Source organism: Raphanus sativus, chromosome 7, assembly GCF_000801105.2.
Source record: "Raphanus sativus cultivar WK10039 chromosome 7, ASM80110v3, whole genome shotgun sequence".
Lineage (NCBI taxonomy): Eukaryota > Viridiplantae > Streptophyta > Magnoliopsida > Brassicales > Brassicaceae > Raphanus > Raphanus sativus.
Genome location: NC_079517.1, coordinates 11,902,390 through 11,924,598, shown reverse-complemented (window position 1 = coordinate 11,924,598; position 22,209 = coordinate 11,902,390). Strand labels below are relative to the sequence as shown.

The 22,209-nt window shown below is 33.3% G+C and overlaps 3 protein-coding genes across 4 annotated transcripts in view; 2 read left to right on the top strand and 1 right to left on the bottom strand.

The window, feature by feature from the left end:
- Positions 1-22,209, top strand: part of LOC108817353 (uncharacterized) — a 36,872-nt gene that overhangs the window by 1,958 nt on the left and 12,705 nt on the right. The window contains exon 10 of one of the 2 annotated variants that reach the window (XM_056990665.1): positions 75-417. The exons of the other annotated variant lie outside the window; for it this stretch is intronic. Within the exon in view, the coding sequence (XP_056846645.1) occupies positions 75-249 (175 nt within the window). The 3' untranslated portion in view covers positions 250-417. Of the gene's footprint in view, positions 1-74; positions 418-22,209 lie in introns of those variants that run through there. 2 annotated transcript variants of the gene reach the window in all.
- On the bottom strand, positions 152-4,808 carry LOC108817351 (receptor protein-tyrosine kinase CEPR2). Its single transcript, XM_018590016.2, has 5 exons — positions 4,514-4,808; positions 4,374-4,429; positions 992-3,430; positions 698-906; positions 152-621 (listed from the first exon to the last, which is right to left on the bottom strand). The coding sequence occupies exons 3-5, from the start codon at positions 3,352-3,354 to the stop codon at positions 260-262; spliced, it is 2,934 nt and encodes a 977-aa protein (XP_018445518.1). The 5' UTR covers positions 3,355-3,430; positions 4,374-4,429; positions 4,514-4,808; the 3' UTR covers positions 152-259.
- Positions 16,990-19,093, top strand: LOC130494424 (patellin-3-like). Its single transcript, XM_018586631.2, has 4 exons — positions 16,990-18,101; positions 18,177-18,301; positions 18,382-18,532; positions 18,620-19,093. Exons 1-4 carry the CDS (start codon positions 17,112-17,114, stop codon positions 18,866-18,868), a joined length of 1,515 nt encoding a protein of 504 aa, XP_018442133.1. The 5' UTR covers positions 16,990-17,111; the 3' UTR covers positions 18,869-19,093.

The window sequence follows — 22,209 nt, the reverse complement described above, 5'->3', positions numbered from 1 at the left end:
ATCTAAAAAGAAAGATACTCTATTACATTTTCATCATTTATTACTAAACTCAACTGTTATATAATATACAACAGGTGGTCGGAGATGTTGCCTTACAATTTCATGAAGGACTTCCTCTCACCGGAATCGAACTTGTTAACTGACAAGATAGTTTTGACAAGAACCAAACCATGTTTACGACATACTTTTTGTATTGTATTTTATTTTACTCGAGTTACAGAGAAGCTTTTTGTGACTAGTCTCTATTGACTGGATAAACCTATACTGTAATCTTTCCGGTTCTGTCTAGAGGGTTGGAGACGCATGGATCAGCGTCTTCAAGCTTTCTCACGACCTCTCTCATGTTTGGTCTGAGACTAGGGAGCTTTGTAGTGCAGAGAAGACCCATTTTCAGAATCTTAATCATGCTTTCTTCTACGTAACACGACAGTACATGCTTGTCCAAGACGTTTCTAAGGTTCTTCTTATCTTGTTGAATTTTGAATAAGACATAGTCAACAATGTCTTTGCCCTCTCCAAACTCTTCTTCCACTGGCCGAAGACCGGTTGCTAGCTCTAGAAGAACAACACCGAAGCTGTACACATCACTCTTCTCTGTGGCTTTGAAGGAGTAAGCCAGCTCTGCAGTCATCCCAAAACAAATCAGTTTAAAGTAAAAAAAAAAAAAAAACAGTTGAAACTGCAAATAAACACTCACCGGGAGCCATATAGCCATGAGTTCCAGCAACACAGCTCCATTCATATCCCTTATCTGCAACTTTTGCAACTCCAAAATCCGCGATTTTCGATTCATAATCCCCGTCAAGCAAAATGTTGCTCGACTTTATATCTCTATGAATGATCGGAGGGAAACAATCATGATGCAAATACGCAATTCCTTTAGCAGCTCCAACCGCAATTTTATACCTGTTTTCGACATAAAGTGGTCGAAATAATCAGTTCTTGAATACATACTTAGACTAGATAGTAGAGATTAGAGAACAAAGAGTACCTCTTGTGCCAATCCAGTTCTGGTAATCTATTTTTATCATTCTGGTGAAGAGCCTGATACAAGTTCCCATTCTCCATGAACTCAAACACCAGATAGCGAGAACCTCTTCCGACAAGACAAGCGTAGAGCTTCAGCACGTTTCTGTGTCTGATCTTTCCAAGAATCTCCATTTCTGCAACAGAGACCTCTGCTCCGTTGCCATCTTCTTCTCCTCCTCTCCTCAACCACTTAACCGCTACTGTGCCACCGCCGCCTTTTTTCAAATCAACTCGGTACACTTTTCCCGCACTTCCAGCTCCAATCACTTGATCTTCATCCAATTTACAAATCTCCTCCGCGTCTAGCTCCATTTGATGGAACGACGCCATTCTCCACTTGGCATCCGCCTTGTTGAAATCCCCATTTTCTCTTTCGAACTCGCGTATCTTCACGACTCTGTAACGCAGAGCGAAGAGACCAGTCACTAGCACTACCATGGCAACTGCAAGAGCCAAGAACAAGAGCGTTCCGTCGAGTGAACGCTCCTTGTGCACGTGTCGGTCCCCACTGCATAAGCTCAGAGAAGATTCTTCACTTGTTTTGACGTTTTGGCTATCCACGCAGAGCTTCTCATTGCGTGAGAACGCGGCGGATCCTCCCACAGCTAAAAGATCCGGTGGTATTCTTCCCGAGAGTTGATTCTCAGACAAGTCTATGAAACTCAGCTTCAACTTCACCAGAGTCGCAGGAATCTCTCCAGTTAACCCGTTGCCTGAGAGGTCCAAAGAGTTTAAAGAAGCCATCTGATATAAACTGTTAGGTATCTCTCCGGTCAAAGAGTTCTTGGCAAGATTCAGATCGACAAGTCTGATACATTTTGTCAATCCCACAGGGATATATCCCGTCAGTGAATTGTTTTCAAGATGCAAAGAAGACAACTGTTTTAAGTCTCCAAGTTCTGTAGGAATCTCGCCGGAAAGACTGTTGTTGCTCAGATAAATCTTCTCTATGTTGATCAGTTTCCCAACCTCGCGAGGGATCATGCCGGAAAATCTGTTGTTGTGCAAAATCAGCTGGCTAAGTTCAGTTGAGTGTCCTATCTGAGAAGAGATCTCTCCGGTGAGACGGTTATCGCTGAGATCGATCATCTTAGCAAGGGGGAGAGCCCAGAAACCTTCAGGGACATGACCAGTAAGAAGATTCTGGTTAATCCTGAGCCTCGAGAGGGACTTGCAGCCCCCGTATGATGTCGGAATCTCGCCGGAGAATTGATTCTGTAGAGCGAGTAAGAACTCTAGTTTATTGTTTTGGCATAGGAAACGAGGGAATGGACCTGTAAACCGGTTTTCGGATATATCGACGGTGTTCAAGGGAGAGAACCGGCCTATGTTCGCCGGGAATTCACCTGAGAAGTTGTTTCTGTAGATCGACAAGGAAGTGAGGAAGCGCATTTCTCCGAAACCGGAAGGGAACTCGCCGGAGAAGTTGTTCTGACGGCAGTGAAAGACTCGGAGCTCTTTTAGATCTCCGAGTTCTCTAGGTAACGCGCCGCTCAGCTGGTTCAAGGAGACGTCAAGCTCTCGTAAACGAGTCAGGTTTCTGATCCCTGGAGGGATTTCACCGGTTAATCTGTTCTCGTATAGCTCGATCTTGGTGAGATTTTCCAGCCTCGTTAACGAGACTGGAAAATCTCCAGAGATTGCGTTCGTGGAGATGTCGAAAGTGTCGAGAGCGTTCAGATCAAAGATGGAGTCTGGAATGCGTCCGGTCAAGTTGGATTTAGCTAAGTAGAGCCAAGTGAGTTTCTTTAAACCGCCGATACTCTTGGGAATCTCTCCTTCTTCGTAGTTGTTGCTTCCGAGACCGAGTGAAACTAACCGATTCAGGTTCCCTACCCAGCTCTGAAACTCTCCGGTTAAGAAGTTCACGGAGACGTCGAGGATCTCTAGTTTCCTCAGAGGGGAGAAGTCAAGGATCGCACCGGAGAGTTTATTGGACGTGAGGTTGAGGACTTTGAGGTTTGTGCAGTTGAGTATCTCCGGCGGGATCGGGCCCGAGATGAGGTTACAGGGGAGGGACAAGGTAGAGAGTTTTGTGAGAGATGTGATCGCTGGAGAGATGGAGCCAGAGAGATTTGCGTTCTCTAGAGAGATCCCCGTGACTTCGCCGGAGAGTGGATCGCACGTGACGCCGTGAAACGAGCAGGGCGAATCGGAGGGTGTCCAAGATCGTAGAACGTCGTGAGGGTCGTTAAGGTGGTTTTTGAAGCGAAACAGAGCTTTCTTCTCAACGGTCGATTCGGTGCTTGGCGGGAAAACTGAGAGGAGAATTGTTACGGCCACGGTGGTGAGTATGCCACGTCGGTGGTCTGGTCTTCTCGACATTTTGGGTGATGTGTAAGGGTAAAACTGACAATTTTCCAGGTTAGGTAGTTATCATGGTCGATGCACTGGAATTCACCTACACAAACAAATAAATAAATAATCAACAAACAAACATATATGATTACTAAAAACATATTATAACATTTAGAGAAAAACAGTTCACTAGGAAAATATATTAGATCTGTGGAGTTGTGGATGATCAATATTTTATATATATATACGGTTTTCCGATTGTGATTTAGTGTTAATATTATATTCCATACATACACATACATGTATGGTATGATTATTAAAAAGTTAATCAATCATACTACATATGTTGTCAAAATATTGGGTTCATGGGATTCTTACTATTTTTATGTAATTGATAAAATAAAATTCGTAGTAAATTTCTTTAGCTGGGTACTAGACTAAAGAAAACGAAGTTAATGAACAAATCTTTTTTTTGGGGCAAAAATGAACAAATGTTTTTTATAGATGGACATATAAAGCTTGCTTGTGTTATAAACATACACAAACTCAATAACTGAGCTTAAAGGTACTCATTACAGTGTAGAAAGGTTATTTTCATCTGCTAGATGATTAGTTTAATCATTTGGTTTCAAAGTAAAGCAAATGATTTATCTTTCACTCTCTTCTTATTATGTGAAAAATACTATAGAAAAAGCTTTGAACTTTTACTGAAAAAGAAGAAGTGAAGAACCACAATTGGGGATTGAGCATGTTTTAAGGATTAATTTTTTTTTTGGTCAACGTTTTAAGGATTAATTATCAAAACTTAAAAAATCAAGATAAAAAATCAAATATCATAATTAGTGGATATAGTAAATATTTGTTAATTACTACAGGTAGTAACTCACATTTTAAACTTTGTACTAACAAGATTTCCAGCTTTTTCGTAGACTATATAATTTAATGACTGAGGGCCATTGAGCTAAGAAAATGAGTGAGAGGCTTGAAGATTAAAAAAACAACTAAGAAGACAAACATACTGAACAAACAATAATGAAGAATTGTACCTGAAATATATGAAAACAAACCAGAGTCTCAGGTTGGTGACTGATCCTTCGTCAGTCTGTTGTAAAACTTAAAAGATGTCAGATAAAACATAATCAAAAACAGGGGACATGGTATCAAGAGGATTTTGATTTGTAGTTACCTGAAAGAAAAATAATAGAAGTTTTAGGTGATTTTCTTTGGCTACTCCCTAGGAAAATCTATGGGGAAGCATCAAAAAGCAAAAAGAAGTTCTGATTTCGAGGGGGTTCTCTAATACCACCAGATCAGCTGATTCTCATAAAGTGGAATAAGAAGTTATAAATTATTAATTTTATTAGGGTTTTTTTAGAAAACAAAATTGTGAAGAAAACAAATACAGAGAAGGATGTCTTCAAGAAATACGAGAGAGAGATTTTTAAGATAGAGAGAAGAGAGATAGAAGAGAAGATCGTTCAGATATGGAGCCAAAAAGGTTAGTCTCAATTCTATCTTAAATCGACTCTCTCACCATATAATCCAATGTTTCCGAAAGTAATATTTAAAAAAATAAATAAAATAAATAAAGATCATTTGATTTTGACATATTGTATGTGATCACTGATGATCTTTCGATTTACAGTTAACGTCGCTTTCAGATAATTATAAAATCCAACGGTGCTCATATAGTTTTTAATATAAAACAAATATCAAACAGTAGACATTGACATTTGTAAAAGTTGTTTCATCTCTGTAGACATTAATCTAATTGGGATGATTCCATTAAAGATAAATTTATATAATACACTTATTTATATAAAACAAGATAGCGTTTCAGTTAAAACATAGCAACACGTTATTTATTGTTACTAATGCGTAACAAATCGCTGTAGTTGAAAACTTGGAGAAACCAGTGAAAGTTATTTGAGTGACATTTAAATGAACAACAAATCGAATAGATCCCAAGTTGTTTGGCAGATAAAAGGAACAGTGGGCTTTGCGGTCTGAAAAATAAATTAAAAGAACATTAAAATGTTGTTACGTCGATTACCCTTTTAAGTGAAGTTTGATAAGAATAGTCTAACCTCCTCAAAGTCCTTTTCTTTCTATATCCATCTCTCTAGCGTTACCCCTCTTTGATTCGAATCCAGTTCTGATTTATCTCCCATCTTGTATCATCCATTTATTATTTATTAAAAATAAGAGCATTTGTATTGGAGATCTCTCTTGAATCTCTCATTAAGTTTTTATCCATTAAAAGGTAAAAAAAAACAAGAAATAGTCAAAGAAAGAACGAGAGAAGTTTTTTATTTGAGAGATTTTAACTTTGAATGATAATAACAGATTATGAGGTGTAAATCAAACATACAATATAGTACGGTTTGGTTTGAGTGCCGTTTTGTGAATGGTAACCAAAATAAAATGCAGCACAAAATAAAAATATATTTGAATGATAGCAAAAGTATAAAGAATATAAATTATAAGTATTTGTTTTTCAAATTTAAATTTTTTTAGTTCAATACTAAATAAAAATCTGATGAACATAGATATAAATATATATTATTTACATAAAATATGTAAAAATAAAAATTAGTTATATATGTATAGAACCTTCAATACTTACTATTCATATATTTTATTTATAATAATGAATTTTGGCATAATTAACTTTATTAACTAAACACAAGTAAAATAAAATATATATATTATATAGAAAATTTTAATGATTGAATATGTGTTTTCTTCATTTTAATAAATAAAAATAAAAATAAAATAAAAAAAAATTTAACAAGTAGCTTCATTAATTAAAAAGTAAAATACTAAATACATTTAATGAATAATAAATAATTTGACATAAATATTATTATTTTAAGTTTATATTCTAAATTCTATACTACAAACCCTAATCTGTAAACCTTAAATTTCTACCCAAAAAATAAGACTTATATTAACTAATTAACCCCAAAATATATGTATTTTAACTTTTTAATTAATGTTATTTTTAGGATAAGAACTTTTTGTATGCTATTCTACGGTATTTATCGTACAACACTCGTACAAAATACATATACAATGTTGATGCTGTAATAACTGGCCATTTTCTTTCTACTGCATGTCAAAGGTGATGGCCAAATAATACATTGTGGAGTGACTGGAGTCACAAATTAAAGAGCTACGGATCCTCGTGGCATTGTGGAATTATTATCTATCATGTAGATTTAATCACAACTAGCATATCCTACAAATAACTTAATTGTATTATAAATATTTACTAGCTTGATACTTGAAAAAATAATAATCCTTATATCTTGTCATTGTACAAAAACAAACAGTACGATCACGCAACATTTTATCCTCAAGATTTTCATATAGTGTATTTCTTGTGTTGATTCTATAATAACATTTTATACTTACTATTTTTTTCTTGTGACGTCTGGTTAATTTGGTTAAATGGGAAGATAACAATTACAAAAAGTTGGAAGATAAGCGGCTTAAACTATGTTAGAAATGAAATGCGACAAGAGAAAGATCTTAGATGAAAAGCCCTTTGTCAAAAAAGAAAAGAAATAAAGATCTTAGATGCTAACTTTCCCAGCTGTATCTCCTTCCCTTAATTTCCACATTGGTTCCTTTCTTTAGTGGAATATATTCAACGAATTATCTTATGTTTTTTGTATTAGATATTCGTCTGAGTTTACTAAAGCCTATCGATCGATAAACTTTATAAAAGTTCATGAAGCTTCACTCCTAATCAATTTTCCAATATATAAGAAGAAAAGAGTCTAGTGATCCTTATAGACTATTATATTTCTTTTTCAAGATTTTACATACATAAACATGTTCCATGAAGTAAAGACATTATTGAAATTTGGAAGGAAAATTTCTGTAAGTTTGCCGTTATTCTATCAAATAGGACACTGAAAAGATGGGGTTTCAGACTTTCAGTAAGAAGAAAATAGCTAGCCAAATAGTGATAGTAGGGCCGAGGTTAGATAACAATTTACAATAATGTAAATGTGGTGGGTGTACAATATGTATAATTCATAGAGTAGGACCGCCCAACAATGATTACAGTATTGATCAGGAGAAGCTGATAAGAAGATCATATCTGTATTCATACCTCTAATAATACAAGTTCATTACTATACATTTGTTCACTAGACAGAAGATTATGCAACATCATGGGAAACTGTTTATATTACTTTTTTTAACAAAACTGTTTATATTGCTATGTAATACCAGTTATAAATACCACCAAATGCAGCTCCATTTGAAATAATTAGAATATATATCATGCAGTTTCATGTGCTTGCCACCCTGTTCAAAAACGCGGTCTGCAGAGGCCATTTTTTTCGGATATACATTCGGCAAAAAAAATCATCACAATTTTGCTCAAATCGAAGGAAAATATAGGTACATAAAAACGTGAAATTTTGTTGATATGTGGCTTGGAAACTTGTGTTAAACATATGTCTAACCATTTAGATGTTAAATTCAGTTGATTGGGTGTTGAAATCAGTGAAAACGTAACTGAAATAATGGCGTCGGGCGCGTACTCTAAGACACAGAAAATTTAGGTATAGAAAGAAAACAATGAAATTTTCTTTTTTACTCTAACTGGTAACCAATAAAATATGAATATGAATGAATAAGAAATGAATGAATAATAACAAAACTAAAGGAATGAAAAAATATATTTATTATTTTTGTTTCATATCAATTTTGATAAAGAATATTTTTATTCTATGATTCTTTAAAATTTAAAGAATGACAAGGAATCAAATGCAGTAAAAAATTTCCGTAAATGGTGTAATTTTAAAAGAATGAGTAAGAATTGATCATTCCTCTTAGTTTCCTATGTTATCATTTGGACCCATCTACCTTATATCTCTATATTTGAGAAATCAGTTTTCTACATATCATGCTCATGTTACCTAATATCTCTGTAATGGTATTTGAAAAATTAGTTTCCTATATTGTACTCACGTTAATTCTTACGATAGTTAATTATGGAGGTAATTTTAATAAATCAAAAATATTACATTTAGTTACCATTATTAAATTATTTTCCTTTTATTAAGTATTTTCTGTTAAATAAATTTTAATTTCCTTTTTTATTTTTTCCAGTAACATATATTAAAGGGGAAAATTTACAATTTAAAAAAGATATTTAATATTATTTTATATAATGTGATTTCATTAAAAAAGGAAACATAACAAAAATAATATTGATATTAAGAAAAATAATAAATAAAAGATATTATTTTGTAATTATGTTTATTTATTTTAATACATATAAATTATGGATACCTCAAAACATATTATAACTAAATTTAAAATATTAAATTACTTTTGCAGTTTATGTTTTGTAAAATATATATGCATGAGATTCAAAATATTATATTTATATTCGTTTATGAAATTTTTAGTCAATCCAAAATTTAATATATTTTGTCTATTTTATTCTCAAAAAGTATATACTATCTTGTAGAAAATCTTACTAAAACATATTTATATATCTAATAGAACAACCAACCTAAATGCAAAATAAAAAGTATTCAAAATTTTTAATATATTTAAAACAAAAATATATTATGGTTAATTCAAAACTAGATGCAATTTAATATATTCAAGTGATGACTAAAAAACTAGATATTACTTACAAAAAATCACATATCTAATTAAAAATATAATATTATTATTATAAAATTATTTAAATTAAAATATTAATTAATTATTGTTTATTTTTAAATATTTATATCTGTGTATGAGCACGAAAAAATTACTAACAAATAAGTAAAAAGGAATTTAGATGCACTAGAGGAAAGTTTAACACAGCACCCAGTGCCGTGCGAGCACTTTAAGAGGCCTAAGGCAAAAAAAAAAATTTAAAGCATTCATTCTTATATAGTTTAAAATTAATAGTAATACCCATAATTTAAGTTCAGACAATACAATTTTGTTTCAAAAGCTATAGAAAAATCTCTTGCATAAATGTTTTTCTCTACATACACCATTTTTTATAAACTTCAAACAAATCAAAATCACAGAAACAATTTGTGGCAAAGAAAAAAAAAACTAAATATACCTTTAAAAATATATGTTGCAAATCATTAAAAGTTTAGGTTACACAGTAGAATTAATAAGTTCTTTCTTCAACATACAAATCAAAATGGTAGAAAACAATGCGAGGCAAAATAAAATCTAACCAACCTTTAAAATACATATTACAAATCGTTGAAAACTTTAGGTAACAACAACAAAAGCAGCGTCTGTAGTTTAACTTACGTTGACATCTCCTTCAAAGACTCTTTAACCACTATGCCATAAAACAAGTTATTGATAGCAGGGGCCCTAATACTTATATGTTATTTGGGGGCCTAGGGCAAATGCATTTTTCATTACATCATAGGCACGGCTCTGACAGCACCGGATGATAAATCAAAGCTATATTAACCACTATGCCGTTAAGAATTACTGTACAATACCAAAAACATATTATATACGTAAAACGAAAGTTTTAATATTTTAAAAACCTTATAACAAATTTTGGTTATTCTTCATTTAATTTTGCTTTATATTTAGAAAGCTTATAACAAATTTTGGTTAAAATAATATCTTTAAAAAGCTTATAACAGACCCGATCGCATGCATAGTCTCTAGCGCAATTCCAAATATGGTAACGGTAAAACTGAATCATGGAAGAAGAGTTATTGATGATTTGGTTAGGAGTGCACTTAATTTATTATCGAGGCCAGAAGAGGAAAGACACGTTTTGAAGATGGGTTTTAGGCGGTAAGTTCAGTGTGACAACGTCCCTTTCGTTATATGCACATGACAAAGATGAGTCTATCACGCGTCTATGTTTTTGAGTGTTGCATATGAACAGAATCTTCCTGTGTCTACGCACGTGTGACCATGTTGAGACAAAAAAAAATTGTGGCTTTATCTTCTGGTCCATTTATCTACCGTAACACGATGTGTTGTCTCTATGACTGGGCAAACCTGTTCAACATTTGGAGACTAATGGTAAATTCCACTTTTATGTTTTCGGGAAAATTACCACAAGTACATTAGCAGTAACCTGGTTTTACCAAGTGAACCTTCTAAAAGCGCTTATATAAACCCTTGGAAAACTGTGTTTCTAGAACCCTTAGTTGATTTCGTTGGAAGAGCGGTTGATTACTTCGGATTTCCTCAATAAAATATTAATAATGTAACTAGTGTTTGACAGTGGATTCACACAAAAAATTATTTTAACAGAATATATATAAAATTCTTCGCAACACAAGAATATAATGGTTACACAAACTTGTGTTTGTATAATTTTTTGTTTAATTTATAATATATCTATACTATTAAATCAAAATTTCTACTAAAACTCTGTTATTACTTTTTAAGTTATTTATAAAGGCATATCATTTTTTTCTTGCTTTAAAAAAAAGAAATTGCAACCAATCAAAAGTCATGAATGTTACGGTTACATTAAATAATATTAAATTTTTTTTTGTCGGCGCCCATCTTTAAGATCAAGTGGTAGGCGGGCATGAGTCGTTCCGAAGAGATGCTCTGTCCGGCTGGGTCTGATCTATGTGGAAAAATAGAGAACCGCTATTCCTAGCTTCCTTGACCAGAGAATCTTCACGCACATTACTAGTCCTGGAAATACGGGCAATGCTAAACTCCAAAAAATCGGCTAGTAGAAGGCGGAGCGAGGCAAGTTCGGAGGCAAAAGCCGGCCAATCGGTAGGGTTGGCCACCATATCCACCAGATCGGAGCAATCTGTCTCCATATGGATCGATGTGCACCGTAGCTGTCGTAAACAAGATAAAGCCCAAATGAGTCCTTCCATCTCTGCGTGTAGGGACTGATAAGCTCTTTCGACATCCTTGTAGTCCAAATCTCTCAACTCCCATTTGATCTTTATAGATCCACCCTAGACCACTAACCATGCTATCATCAATCCATGAGGCATCGATTTGGCAGGTCGGGCATTCAGCTTCAATGGAAGCTAACTGCATGGTGTCAACCGGTGAAGTATCCTTCCCATTGAACACTTTATCATTGCGAGCTTTCCAAATGTACCATAAGATCCATGGGAAAGTCTCAATTAGTGGTTCCATATAGGCCACGTTTCTCTTCCTCGAAAAGAGGAGGTTCATGTTTTGGTAAACAGAGGTACTCGAGAAGTAACCCGGAAGGGACGGATAGTCCGATAAAGCCCACACCTGAAGGGCAGGGGGGCATTCAAAAAGCAGATGGTTTAAGGTTTCTTCAGAGTCACCGCATCTAGGACAGCTCCTATCGGTGCTCAGGTGTCTATAGGCAAGTCTCTCGGTCGTCGCAATGCATCTTGTCAAAGCTTGCCACATAAAGTGTTTCATCTTCCCGGGGGCTGGGATACTCCACACGTGGCTCTGTAAACCAGTGATACTTGGTTGTAAAGTCTGATCTTCGGTAGCCCTCATTTTTATCTTCTGTAGTTGATTGTATCCTGATTTTACCGAGTAAACGCCCGATTTTGTATAGTTCCATGCATACCCGTCCATAGACCATGTACTACTTGGTCGTAGTTTAAGTATCAGTGGAATATCGTCATGATGAAAGAACTCGAGCAAAAGGTTAGTATCCCAATCCCTTGTATCCTGCCTAATGAAGGAGTGAACAAAGAGTTTTGGGTGTCTGTGAGTAACTCGATCTGACGGTCTCGGAGGGCGGGCATCAATATCCGGTATCCAATGCTCCGTCCAAACACATGTGTTTTGACCTGCCCCTATAGTGTTTCGGAGGCCTGATTTCAGAAGCGGTCTTGCTGCCATCATACTACGCCAACCATAGGAGGGTGAGTAGATCTTACGATCCTCCAAAGGGCTTGAGCGATTATAGTATCTTCCTCTCAAGACGCGGACAAGGAGAGAATTTGGGAATTGGATCAAACGCCAAAGTTGTTTAGCTAATAATGCAATATTAAAGTCGTGTAGGTCAAGGAATCCAAGACCGCCTTGATCATGTAGAACACATATCTTATCCCAAGCAATCCAATGTAATTCTCGATTATTTTGGCTTGAGCTCCACCAAAAATTCGAAACAGCACTCTTTAGTTTCTCCACAATGCCTTTTGGAAGCAAGTAGCACGACATACTATATGTCGGCACAGCTTGTGCCACAGATTTTATTTGTACCTCTTTACCCCCTTTCGAAAGTAATCTAGCTGACTACGAGGTGACACATCCATTAAGCCGATCTTGTACATAAAAAAAGACTTTCGTTTTGGAGCCACAAATCTGCTAGATACTTTCCCATCCCTCCCTCGGCTGTAATTCCAAGCACTTCTTTTATGTTCTGTTTTACATTTTGATCAACTTTATTTCCAAAAATAATAGAGGATTTTGCGGCATTTAGCTGCTGTCCCGAAGCCTTTCCATATGATTCAAAAATATCTACAATTTCCTTGCACTGTTTTACATCGGCTTTACAGAAGAATATGCTATCATCCGCAAAAAGAAGGTGGGATATCCGAGGGCTGGCCCTGGCGACGCGTAGTCCCAAAATGCGCTTCTCTTCCTCCGCCCCTTTAAGGAGGGAGATCAGAGATTTAGTGCACATAATGAAAAGGAAAGGGGATAAAGAGTCTCCCTGCCTCAATCCTCTCGAGGGTTTGATGTTACCCCTCGATTCCCCGTTAATGATCACCTGGTAGGAAACCGATATAACACAAAACATCACAAGATCCACCAGTTTTTCTGCAAACCCCAATCATAGCATCAAGGTTCGAAAATTTTGTTTCCTAAATATTTGCATCCTATCTTTCTAAAAAATAATTTACATTATTAATTATTTAAAAGCAAGAGTAACAACATCTTAAATTCCGAGATTTTTAGTTCAAAAATATTCTTTTATGAATGAAAGACATTAAAGACATAAAATGTAGAAATTTACGAAAATTAGTATAAAGCCAACCAATTATCTACATATTATAATCATAATTATTAAATACAAGACAAACTGGACAAACGTATTAGCCTATTTTTGTTATAAAATACTAAAATACAGATAAATATATCTTTAAATAGTCAGGTCTGAATTCTTCAAATCTCAAAACTTAACTCATCTAACAAACATAAAATTTATCCCTCTTAATGTGTACTAGACCTTGACCCGTCCGACCGGACGGGTGTTTATTTTATATTTTTAGTTTTTTTTGTTTATATTAAATGATGAATTTACTATATTTTAAACATAAATTTTAGACTAAAAATAAATTTTGGTAGTAATAATAAAAAAGTTAAAATTAAAAATTTAATTAAATATTCAGATATAAAATTTAAATTTTCTAACTAAAATAATATAAAAGCGGGTCATATTTTTTTTAATTCTAAAATCTTAGCATCTCTTATAAACAAATAAAATAAATTTATAAAAATATAAAATATATAAACATATTTAGAACTACAATTTCTATTAAAATAAATTTATTAAAGAAAATAATCTTGCGCTGTTGTTATTTATTTATAGATTCGACCAGTAACTGTATAAATATTTTTTTCACTTTATTTTTTCTGTGTACTAATGATATAATATATATATGTACATTAAACTCTATAACATTATTGTTAATATTACATTTTTTTAAAATTTTTTTATTTATTATGTTAAATAATTATATTTTATGATTTTAATTGTCTATTATATCACAGTATATCATATAAACAAATCCAATATTTATAACTAATTGAACTATATTGTGAAACCAATATACTAATAATATATGAATAAATTATTTTATATTATATTTATATGTTATATAATTGATTATGTTATGTGATTTTAATATTTAATAAGTTAATACAAATATATAGAGAAATCGATTTTGGTTAATATATGATCAAGGAAATTTATTATTTAAATTAGAAAATATTAAATGTTTAAATCTTATTATTTAAATTTAAATTAGGAAAATACATTTATTAATCAGAAAAGACAACAATAATTAAGGAATCTAAATCAGAAAAGACAACAATAATTTTGGAAAACACATTAAATAAACTGAAAAAGACAAAGCATTAAAATAGAAAACTTAGTTAATTCTCAGTGGCATGCCATTGTAAATAAAACTGAAAATTAAGGGGTATTTTTTTTGGGTACTTCTCTTTTATAAGATAGATTGGTTATGTATAACATAAAATATATAACTTATTAAAAATTATAATATCTATTAAAATGAAAATTCAGTCAAAAATAATCTCACATTTTTAAAGAATGGATCAAATCTGTAACATTTATGAAACATCAGTAATTTTAATTTCTATTATTTTTTTTGTACTCCTATTGTGGTTGGATATAAAATCAATCAATCATATGTTATATACCATATTCATCATGTTTAATAATTTTTAACTACAATATATTTTTTGTTGTATTTATTATAAATTAAAATACCAATTATTACCTTATGTATATTGATAAATATCTTTTCTAAAAAAAAAATATGTCAATAAATTATTTTATGTTTGTTTTAAATAAGATAGATTGATATGTCTTTAAGTTTTTTATATGTCAAATAAATTCAAACTTCTATGTTTATTTTTTGAGGGAAATATTAAATTGTAATTTATTTGTTGTATTATTATAATTCATATATATATATGTGTGTGTGTGTGTGTGTGTGTGTGAACTATATTAAAGAACCCAATCATCAAATTATTTAACATATATTTGAAAATAACTTTATATGTTTTCATAAAATATTCATAGTTTATATGTGAAATGAAAATAATGATAAATGAATATATAACCTTTAAAATTTGTGTGTCATATTTTTAAAAAATTGTTTAATTTATTATAAAATTTGGTAAGAGAATAATCTAGTTAGAAAATAATGCTAATTTTGGTTAGAGAATTTTTTTTAAAAGATAAATGATTTGTAGTTAACTAATTAATATTTATTAATTCATATAAATGTAGAGTTATCAGTTTGATTTGCAGAATTTTCGTGAGCCTGATTAAATTGATGATAAAAAAGATGAAAAATGGTTATTTTCAAAATTGTGGAATACATAACCGGAGTTTACAGCCAATAAAGATCATGGGTCTCTATCAGAAACTAATTAAGAAGACCGTAAAAACTTGTTAAGACTTTTTAGCCAGCAGCAACGGAGGCAATAAACCCATAAAAGTGTCTAGAAGAGGACCACTCAATCTCAATGGTTTAACTTTAGTTATGAAAACTGATGCTTGTGAAAGATAATTGATCCGTGGGAGACTGAAATCAAGTTCCTGTTCTTATTTTAAGATCCCATCAAAAAGTTCATGAGTGGATTGGTCAAAAAGACTTATCGGTAGGTTTAAGGAATGAGGATGTGTATAGAAAGATGAATGATTTCTGGTTCAAGGGTTTATGTTCTATGGTCCCTTATCATCATCACCCATTTCAGTCTCCTTAGTCAAATAGAATGATGTATTTATAAAAGGAAGCGATCAAAGACTGAAACAAATTAAAAGGCAATCACATTCCTCATGATTAACGAACCAGCACGACTGGATATTGATGATTAAGAGCACGTTCAAAAGGATTTAACAGAAGAAAAACAAGGTTTTACATTAGCGTTCATCTCAAAAGACTTGTCCTCACAGGTTTAAGGAAAGAATTTAAGAATCACTGTGCCATAAGCTCTGTTTCTGAATACCCTGCTGATCTCCGCAAGGATTCAGTTACTTTCATCGTTTGTCTACTCGTCTGCAGACTGCGACAACAAGGCAAAAGATAAAGATTCAACATCGTGTTCTACTTTGTATCATGGATTTAAGAAGATCAATAGTTCAGAGGTAAACACACAAAAATAGTGAGATCTATATGCACTCATGGACAATGATGGTCACTGAGGAATATATATAAGGATGTCATAATTAGCCATTATCTTCATTTGACTTAATCGCGTATTAGCAGATATGCTGGGCACTGATAACAGAACTTGCAAAAGAGAAGTGCTATCAACATGGTAAGTATCAAAGTTATCGCTACATGAAATGATACATATATAAACCATATCACTGTCACACAAACAAGCAAAAGATGTTTTCAGAGTAGCAAAAATAACTATATCTTCTAAACTCTCAATGTCGTAACTAGTTGTTTACCACTTCTTCTAATATCACAAACAACAGACAGAAACACACAAACAACTGTCGTCTTCTGAGTAGCAAAACCACAACAGGTCAGATGCACGCATCTAGAGATGTACGCATCTAGAGATGTGATACCACCTAATTACAAAGTTTTAAGGATCCGTTTGCTTAATTGGGCAAAGATGCTGATTCTTATGTATCTATTAGCACAATCTTTCTCGGCTTTGGTCTGTATACCCAACAGGCCAACACAAATGGCTCCTAATTAGGCCTAATCGAGAAGACAAGGAATGGTTTCTGCACCAACCACAGATGTGCTCACTATTGGGCCTAATGTAGTAGAAAAGAAAGGGTTTATCGCGTGAATGGGCTTACGATTGGGCCCTAACTGAATATTTTTCATTTACAGAAGAACCCAAACATCGTTTTATTCGAAAGTCTTCGGAACTCATCGTTTATGTCGGAAGGTGACGACAAAAGAAAAACCGGTTCGATCGGCGTGACAGATATACCCTTTCGTACTTGGACACTTCAACGCACTTCTGTCTGGTCTCCAGTCTCCTCCACTCGCTATTAAACCAACAATTCAATTTCCCGATTTAGAAACATCACAGAAAAACAAGGACTGCTTATCCTCCAGCAAAGAAAAAAAAACATGGCGGAGGAATCAATCACCACCACCACCACTCTTGCTCCGCCGGAAAATCAACCACCGTCGGAACTAACAACTCCTGAAGAATCAAAGCCTACTCTTCAAGTCTTGGCAAAAGAGACTGATGAATCTCCAGAGAAAGCAGCTGAGACTGAAACGGCGGTTACCACCTCCACGCCGGAGACGGAAGCCGCGGCGGAGAATCCCGATGAGCATCAGCCGCCGAAGGTGACGGAAACGGAAACGGCGTCGACGGAGAAAAAGGAGCTCGGAGACGAAACGACGCCGTCGCAGAAGGAAGAAGAGACGGCGAGGATCCCGGAGAATCTCGGCTCGTTCAAAGAAGAGAGCAGCGACCTCTCCGATCTATCGGATTCGGAGAAGAAATCTCTCAACGAGCTGAAGCATCTCGTCCGAGACGCTCTCGACAACCACCAGTTCGGTTCAGTCCCTAAACCGGAAGAAGACGCCGCCGCCAACGAATCGGAAGAAGTCACGATCTGGGGAGTCCCGCTCCTCGGAGACGATCGAAGCGACGTCGTTTTGCTGAAGTTCCTGCGAGCTAGGGACTTCAAGGTGAAAGACTCGCTGACCATGCTCAAGAACACGGTCAAGTGGAGGAGGGACTTCAAGATCGACGAGCTGGTCGATGAAGACCTCGTGGATGATCTGGACAAGGTCGTGTTCATGCACGGACACGACAGGGAAGGACACCCGGTGTGTTACAATGTCTACGGTGAGTTCCAGAACAAGGAGCTTTACAACAAGACGTTCTCCGATGAGGAGAAGAGGAAGCATTTCTTGAGGACGAGGATTCAGTTCTTGGAGAGGAGTATAAGGAAGCTAGACTTCAGCTCCGGTGGTGTTTCCACCATTTTTCAGATTAACGATATGAAGAACTCTCCCGGGTTGGGGAAGAAAGAGCTTAGATCCGCCACCAAGCAAGCTGTGCAGCTGCTCCAGGATAACTACCCTGAGTTTGTGTTCAAACAGGTACCAATCTGATTCTTCTTCATTGTCCAGATTCAGACATGATTGGTTATTGTGTTGAATACTTTAACTTTACAGGCCTTCATCAATGTTCCTTGGTGGTATCTTGTGTTTTACACTGTGATTGGTCCATTTATGACACCAAGGTCAAAGAGCAAGTTGGTGTTTGCTGGTCCTTCGAGATCAGCCGAAACCCTTTTCAAGTAAACTTTCAAAAGATTCTTGATTTGTTTTAATCTCTTAAGACACATCTGACACATGTTTGAAAAAATGTGGACTATAGATACATATCACCAGAACAAGTCCCTGTGCAATACGGAGGATTGAGTGTAGATCCTTGCGACTGCAACCCAGACTTCTCATTGGATGATCCAGCCTCTGAAGTCATTGTTAAGCCCGGAACAAAGCAAACTGTGGAGATCATAATCTATGAGGTTGGTGCACTTTACAACTTACAACTTCTCATTACTTTATAGTATGCAATATTCAAAACATTAAATAGTTGTTCAATCTCTATGCAGAAATGTGAGATTGTGTGGGAGATAAGGGTAATTGGATGGGAAGTGAGTTACAAGGCAGAGTTTGTGCCTGAAGAGAAAGATGCTTATACGGTGGTGGTTCAGAAACCGAGGAAGATGAAACCAGCCGATGAACCGGTGTTAACCCAAAGCTTCAAAGTGAATGAGCTTGGCAAGGTTTTGCTCACAGTGGATAACCCAACCTCTAAGAAGAAGAAACTTGTTTACAGGTTTAATGTCAAACCCCTCTGATATTTACAAAGAAATGAAAGTCTTTTAAACCTTTAAAAAGTTTTACAAACAATGTTGGTTCTGGTATGCTTGTGTTTGTATATGTGAGAGTGTGTACTTTTTATATTGTTATCATTTTGTGTGGTTTATACGATGGAGCTTTCTACATCTTTTGCTCTTTGGGGAGAATATGTTTTACATAACTTTCTGTAATAAAAATTATTTAATAAATCTCTCTTCCCTTAATCGTTTGTGTTTGTTAATGAAATCAACTGTGTACGGGCTAGTTAGGTGTTGTGCAACATCAACGATAAATAATGAGTTGAAATAAATGAAAGAGATTCGTAAGTCTGTTGATTTACACGTTGTAACAACTTCTCGACACTGACATATTGTTGTCTGGAGACTGGAGTGGGTGGAAGTGGTTCAATTTGTGCCTTGTTCACCCAAAACTTGCGGGTTGTTACGTCATTCAAATGCCAATTATGGTTTAGGAAATTTTCTCTTTAAAATGAATGTTATTTCAACTTTAAACAAAAAAGTAGTTTATCCATGTCTAGCATTTGATAGACCTTAATTATATGCAAGGATATTATTCTGTATAAAGGTATTACTCAATAATATATTTACAAGAATATATCATCATTGTCAATAAGTAACAATGAACAAACATATTTTAGACATACCAATCAAGTCCGAGTAAGAGCCAAGTTGAGTGTAACGTTTTGATGTGGGACAAACTAACACAAATTTATAAAAATTTGATGTGGGACAAGCTATTACATTTTCCTCACCTCAGAAATTAGAATTGGACATCTGAATCCACTCAAGAAAAATGAAAAAATTGCCACACCCAAATATTCTATATAATATCCACAACTCTTTTTAAATGAGATAAACTAGTACTTGTTCTGTTTAAAATTAGATGTAGTTATAGGTTTTTTACACACAAAATAAAGAAATAGTTAAATATTTTTGCTTTTATATGACTACTATCGTAGTTATTTTTTTTATTAATTTAGTTAAAGGTTAAATAAATAAATAAATATAAAATGATACTAAAATCATTAAAAATAATTATTTGTAACAAATATTTCACTTAGAATGACATCTATCTATTATATTAATTCAGAGTCTTATTTTTATCTACTGATAAAATGTTGTCATTTAAATTTTAAATGGCCCAACAAAACATATAACAATATCTGAATCATAATAAACATGTAATAATATTTAAAGCATTATAACATGTAACAGTATTATTGTTCTGAAAAAGAACACAAAATCTTTGCAAAACTATACAAAATCTTTACATTTGAATTTAAAATATATGTCTTTTACATTTGAATTGAGCATTTAATGTTTTATAATTTAACTTTAATATATATATATATATATATGTTCTTTCTATTTCTGATGAAACCATATTAGCATCTATGTCATAACGTCGAGTAACCTTGAGTTGGCACGTGTTCCAGCTGTTCACAGGCAATTTTTCTACTTCGTTGATCGACTCTTTAGATGAACTTTTATAAAGATAAAATTCAAAATAGTAAAAAAAACTCCAGCTAATTAAATATTTTGTTAAATAAATTAATATAACACGGTAAATTTGTTTAGTTGATTTTGTAAATGAAATAAAAATAAAAATAAGAAACATAAACCACGTTTTAATGCGGGTCAATATGCTAGTATAAATCGAAACGGAAGGATACCATCAACAAAAAATTTAACGAGTGCCAACAATAAATTTGAGACGTTTTGTTCAGAGCTTTATCGTTATCGTCGCCAGTGGTTAAATACTAAAACGGTGAGACGAACAAACCTATAAACTTATGCTATGGAAATGAAAGTGATCAACCAACCACACATTGTGTTATTCAATTGTGTGAAAGTGAGATCTTTTATATCATTTGTGAATTAAATAAGGGAAAGCAAAAGGGAAGTAAATGAAAAGGAATCGATGAAGAAGCACATGCGACAAGACAACTATGGCTACTGGCTAGTAGTGAATCTGTTCAAATTGCATTCATGGCTGTTAGTCTTGTGTCGGTCCCACGCATGTCCCTTCATTTTCTATTGTTTGTGTTATTTATCCATTTCTCATATAAACTCCGAACTGTCTCAGACCCAACGTTATGATCAGTACCATTCTAATACATTTATACACATTATTCATTTGTGTAAATCATTACAAATTCATGATTGTGCTAATTAAAAACTCAACATTTAGATGCTCTCAAGTTGTCACACTGTATGCGTTCAACTTTCAATTTTCTTGGTCGATCAATTTAATAAGTCCACACTTTAGGTTTCTGTTCATATTGAAATATTAGAGTATAGTACTATCATTTTCAAAATAAATGACGTAAGTTGATGAAGAAAAAACTAAAGGACAATGACATGTGTACTGTTAAACTATAGTTTAAGATGAAAAGATTAGTTTTTATCATCATGGCAAGGGCCGTAGTTTATATGTATTTAATTATTACTTTGACAATCATGCGGATTAGACTTGATGTATAACTTTAGCCTTAATTGATTTATGAGTTGGCCATAGCCAGCTAGTCATTATTAGATTGCATTTTATTCAGTTCACACCTGTCAAGGTATGTGTCTTTGACCTGATTGATGATGGTCTAGTGACTAATTCTTTTATAACAAGTTGAACTCGATGTATTAGAGATCAATTTTCTGAGCATACCATATTTTCATTTTTATCCAATGTATTTTCCAAATTCTTTATATACTACTTGAAGTTATTCCCATTTTTTGACCTCAAATACACTTCACATATTAGATTAAAGTTTATAGTTCCTAGTTAATCTCTATTTGTTTTCAATACACTATTTAAAATAACAGTTTTCAATTATTAAATAGATTTGATCTACACATCCGTGCGGATATATAATTTTGATATTATCGAGAAATATTATAAATATATAATTTACATTTTAGTGTTATTATTGCGTAACTCTATAATTTTTTGGTTAGATTTCTTATCTGATATTATTCATACATAATGATTTTTATACATTTTACTTTGTTATTAATTATTATTCAATATAAACATTAAATTTATAGTTAAAATTGATGTCTTATTAATATTTTTAATGAATTATTAAAATTTCAAAGTTTTCAAATAGCATTTTTTATAAATAACACTTAAACTAAAGGTTAATTATATACTATTATATTTTGTATATAATCATTTTTAGATAATGTATTATTTGATTTCCAAAATAAATAAGTAGGTGATATATAGTTATAGATATAAATATTTAACATATATTAACAATTTTATGTTTTTTGTATAAAAATGTTACATAATTTACGAATTTTAATCTTTTTAAAACATGTTA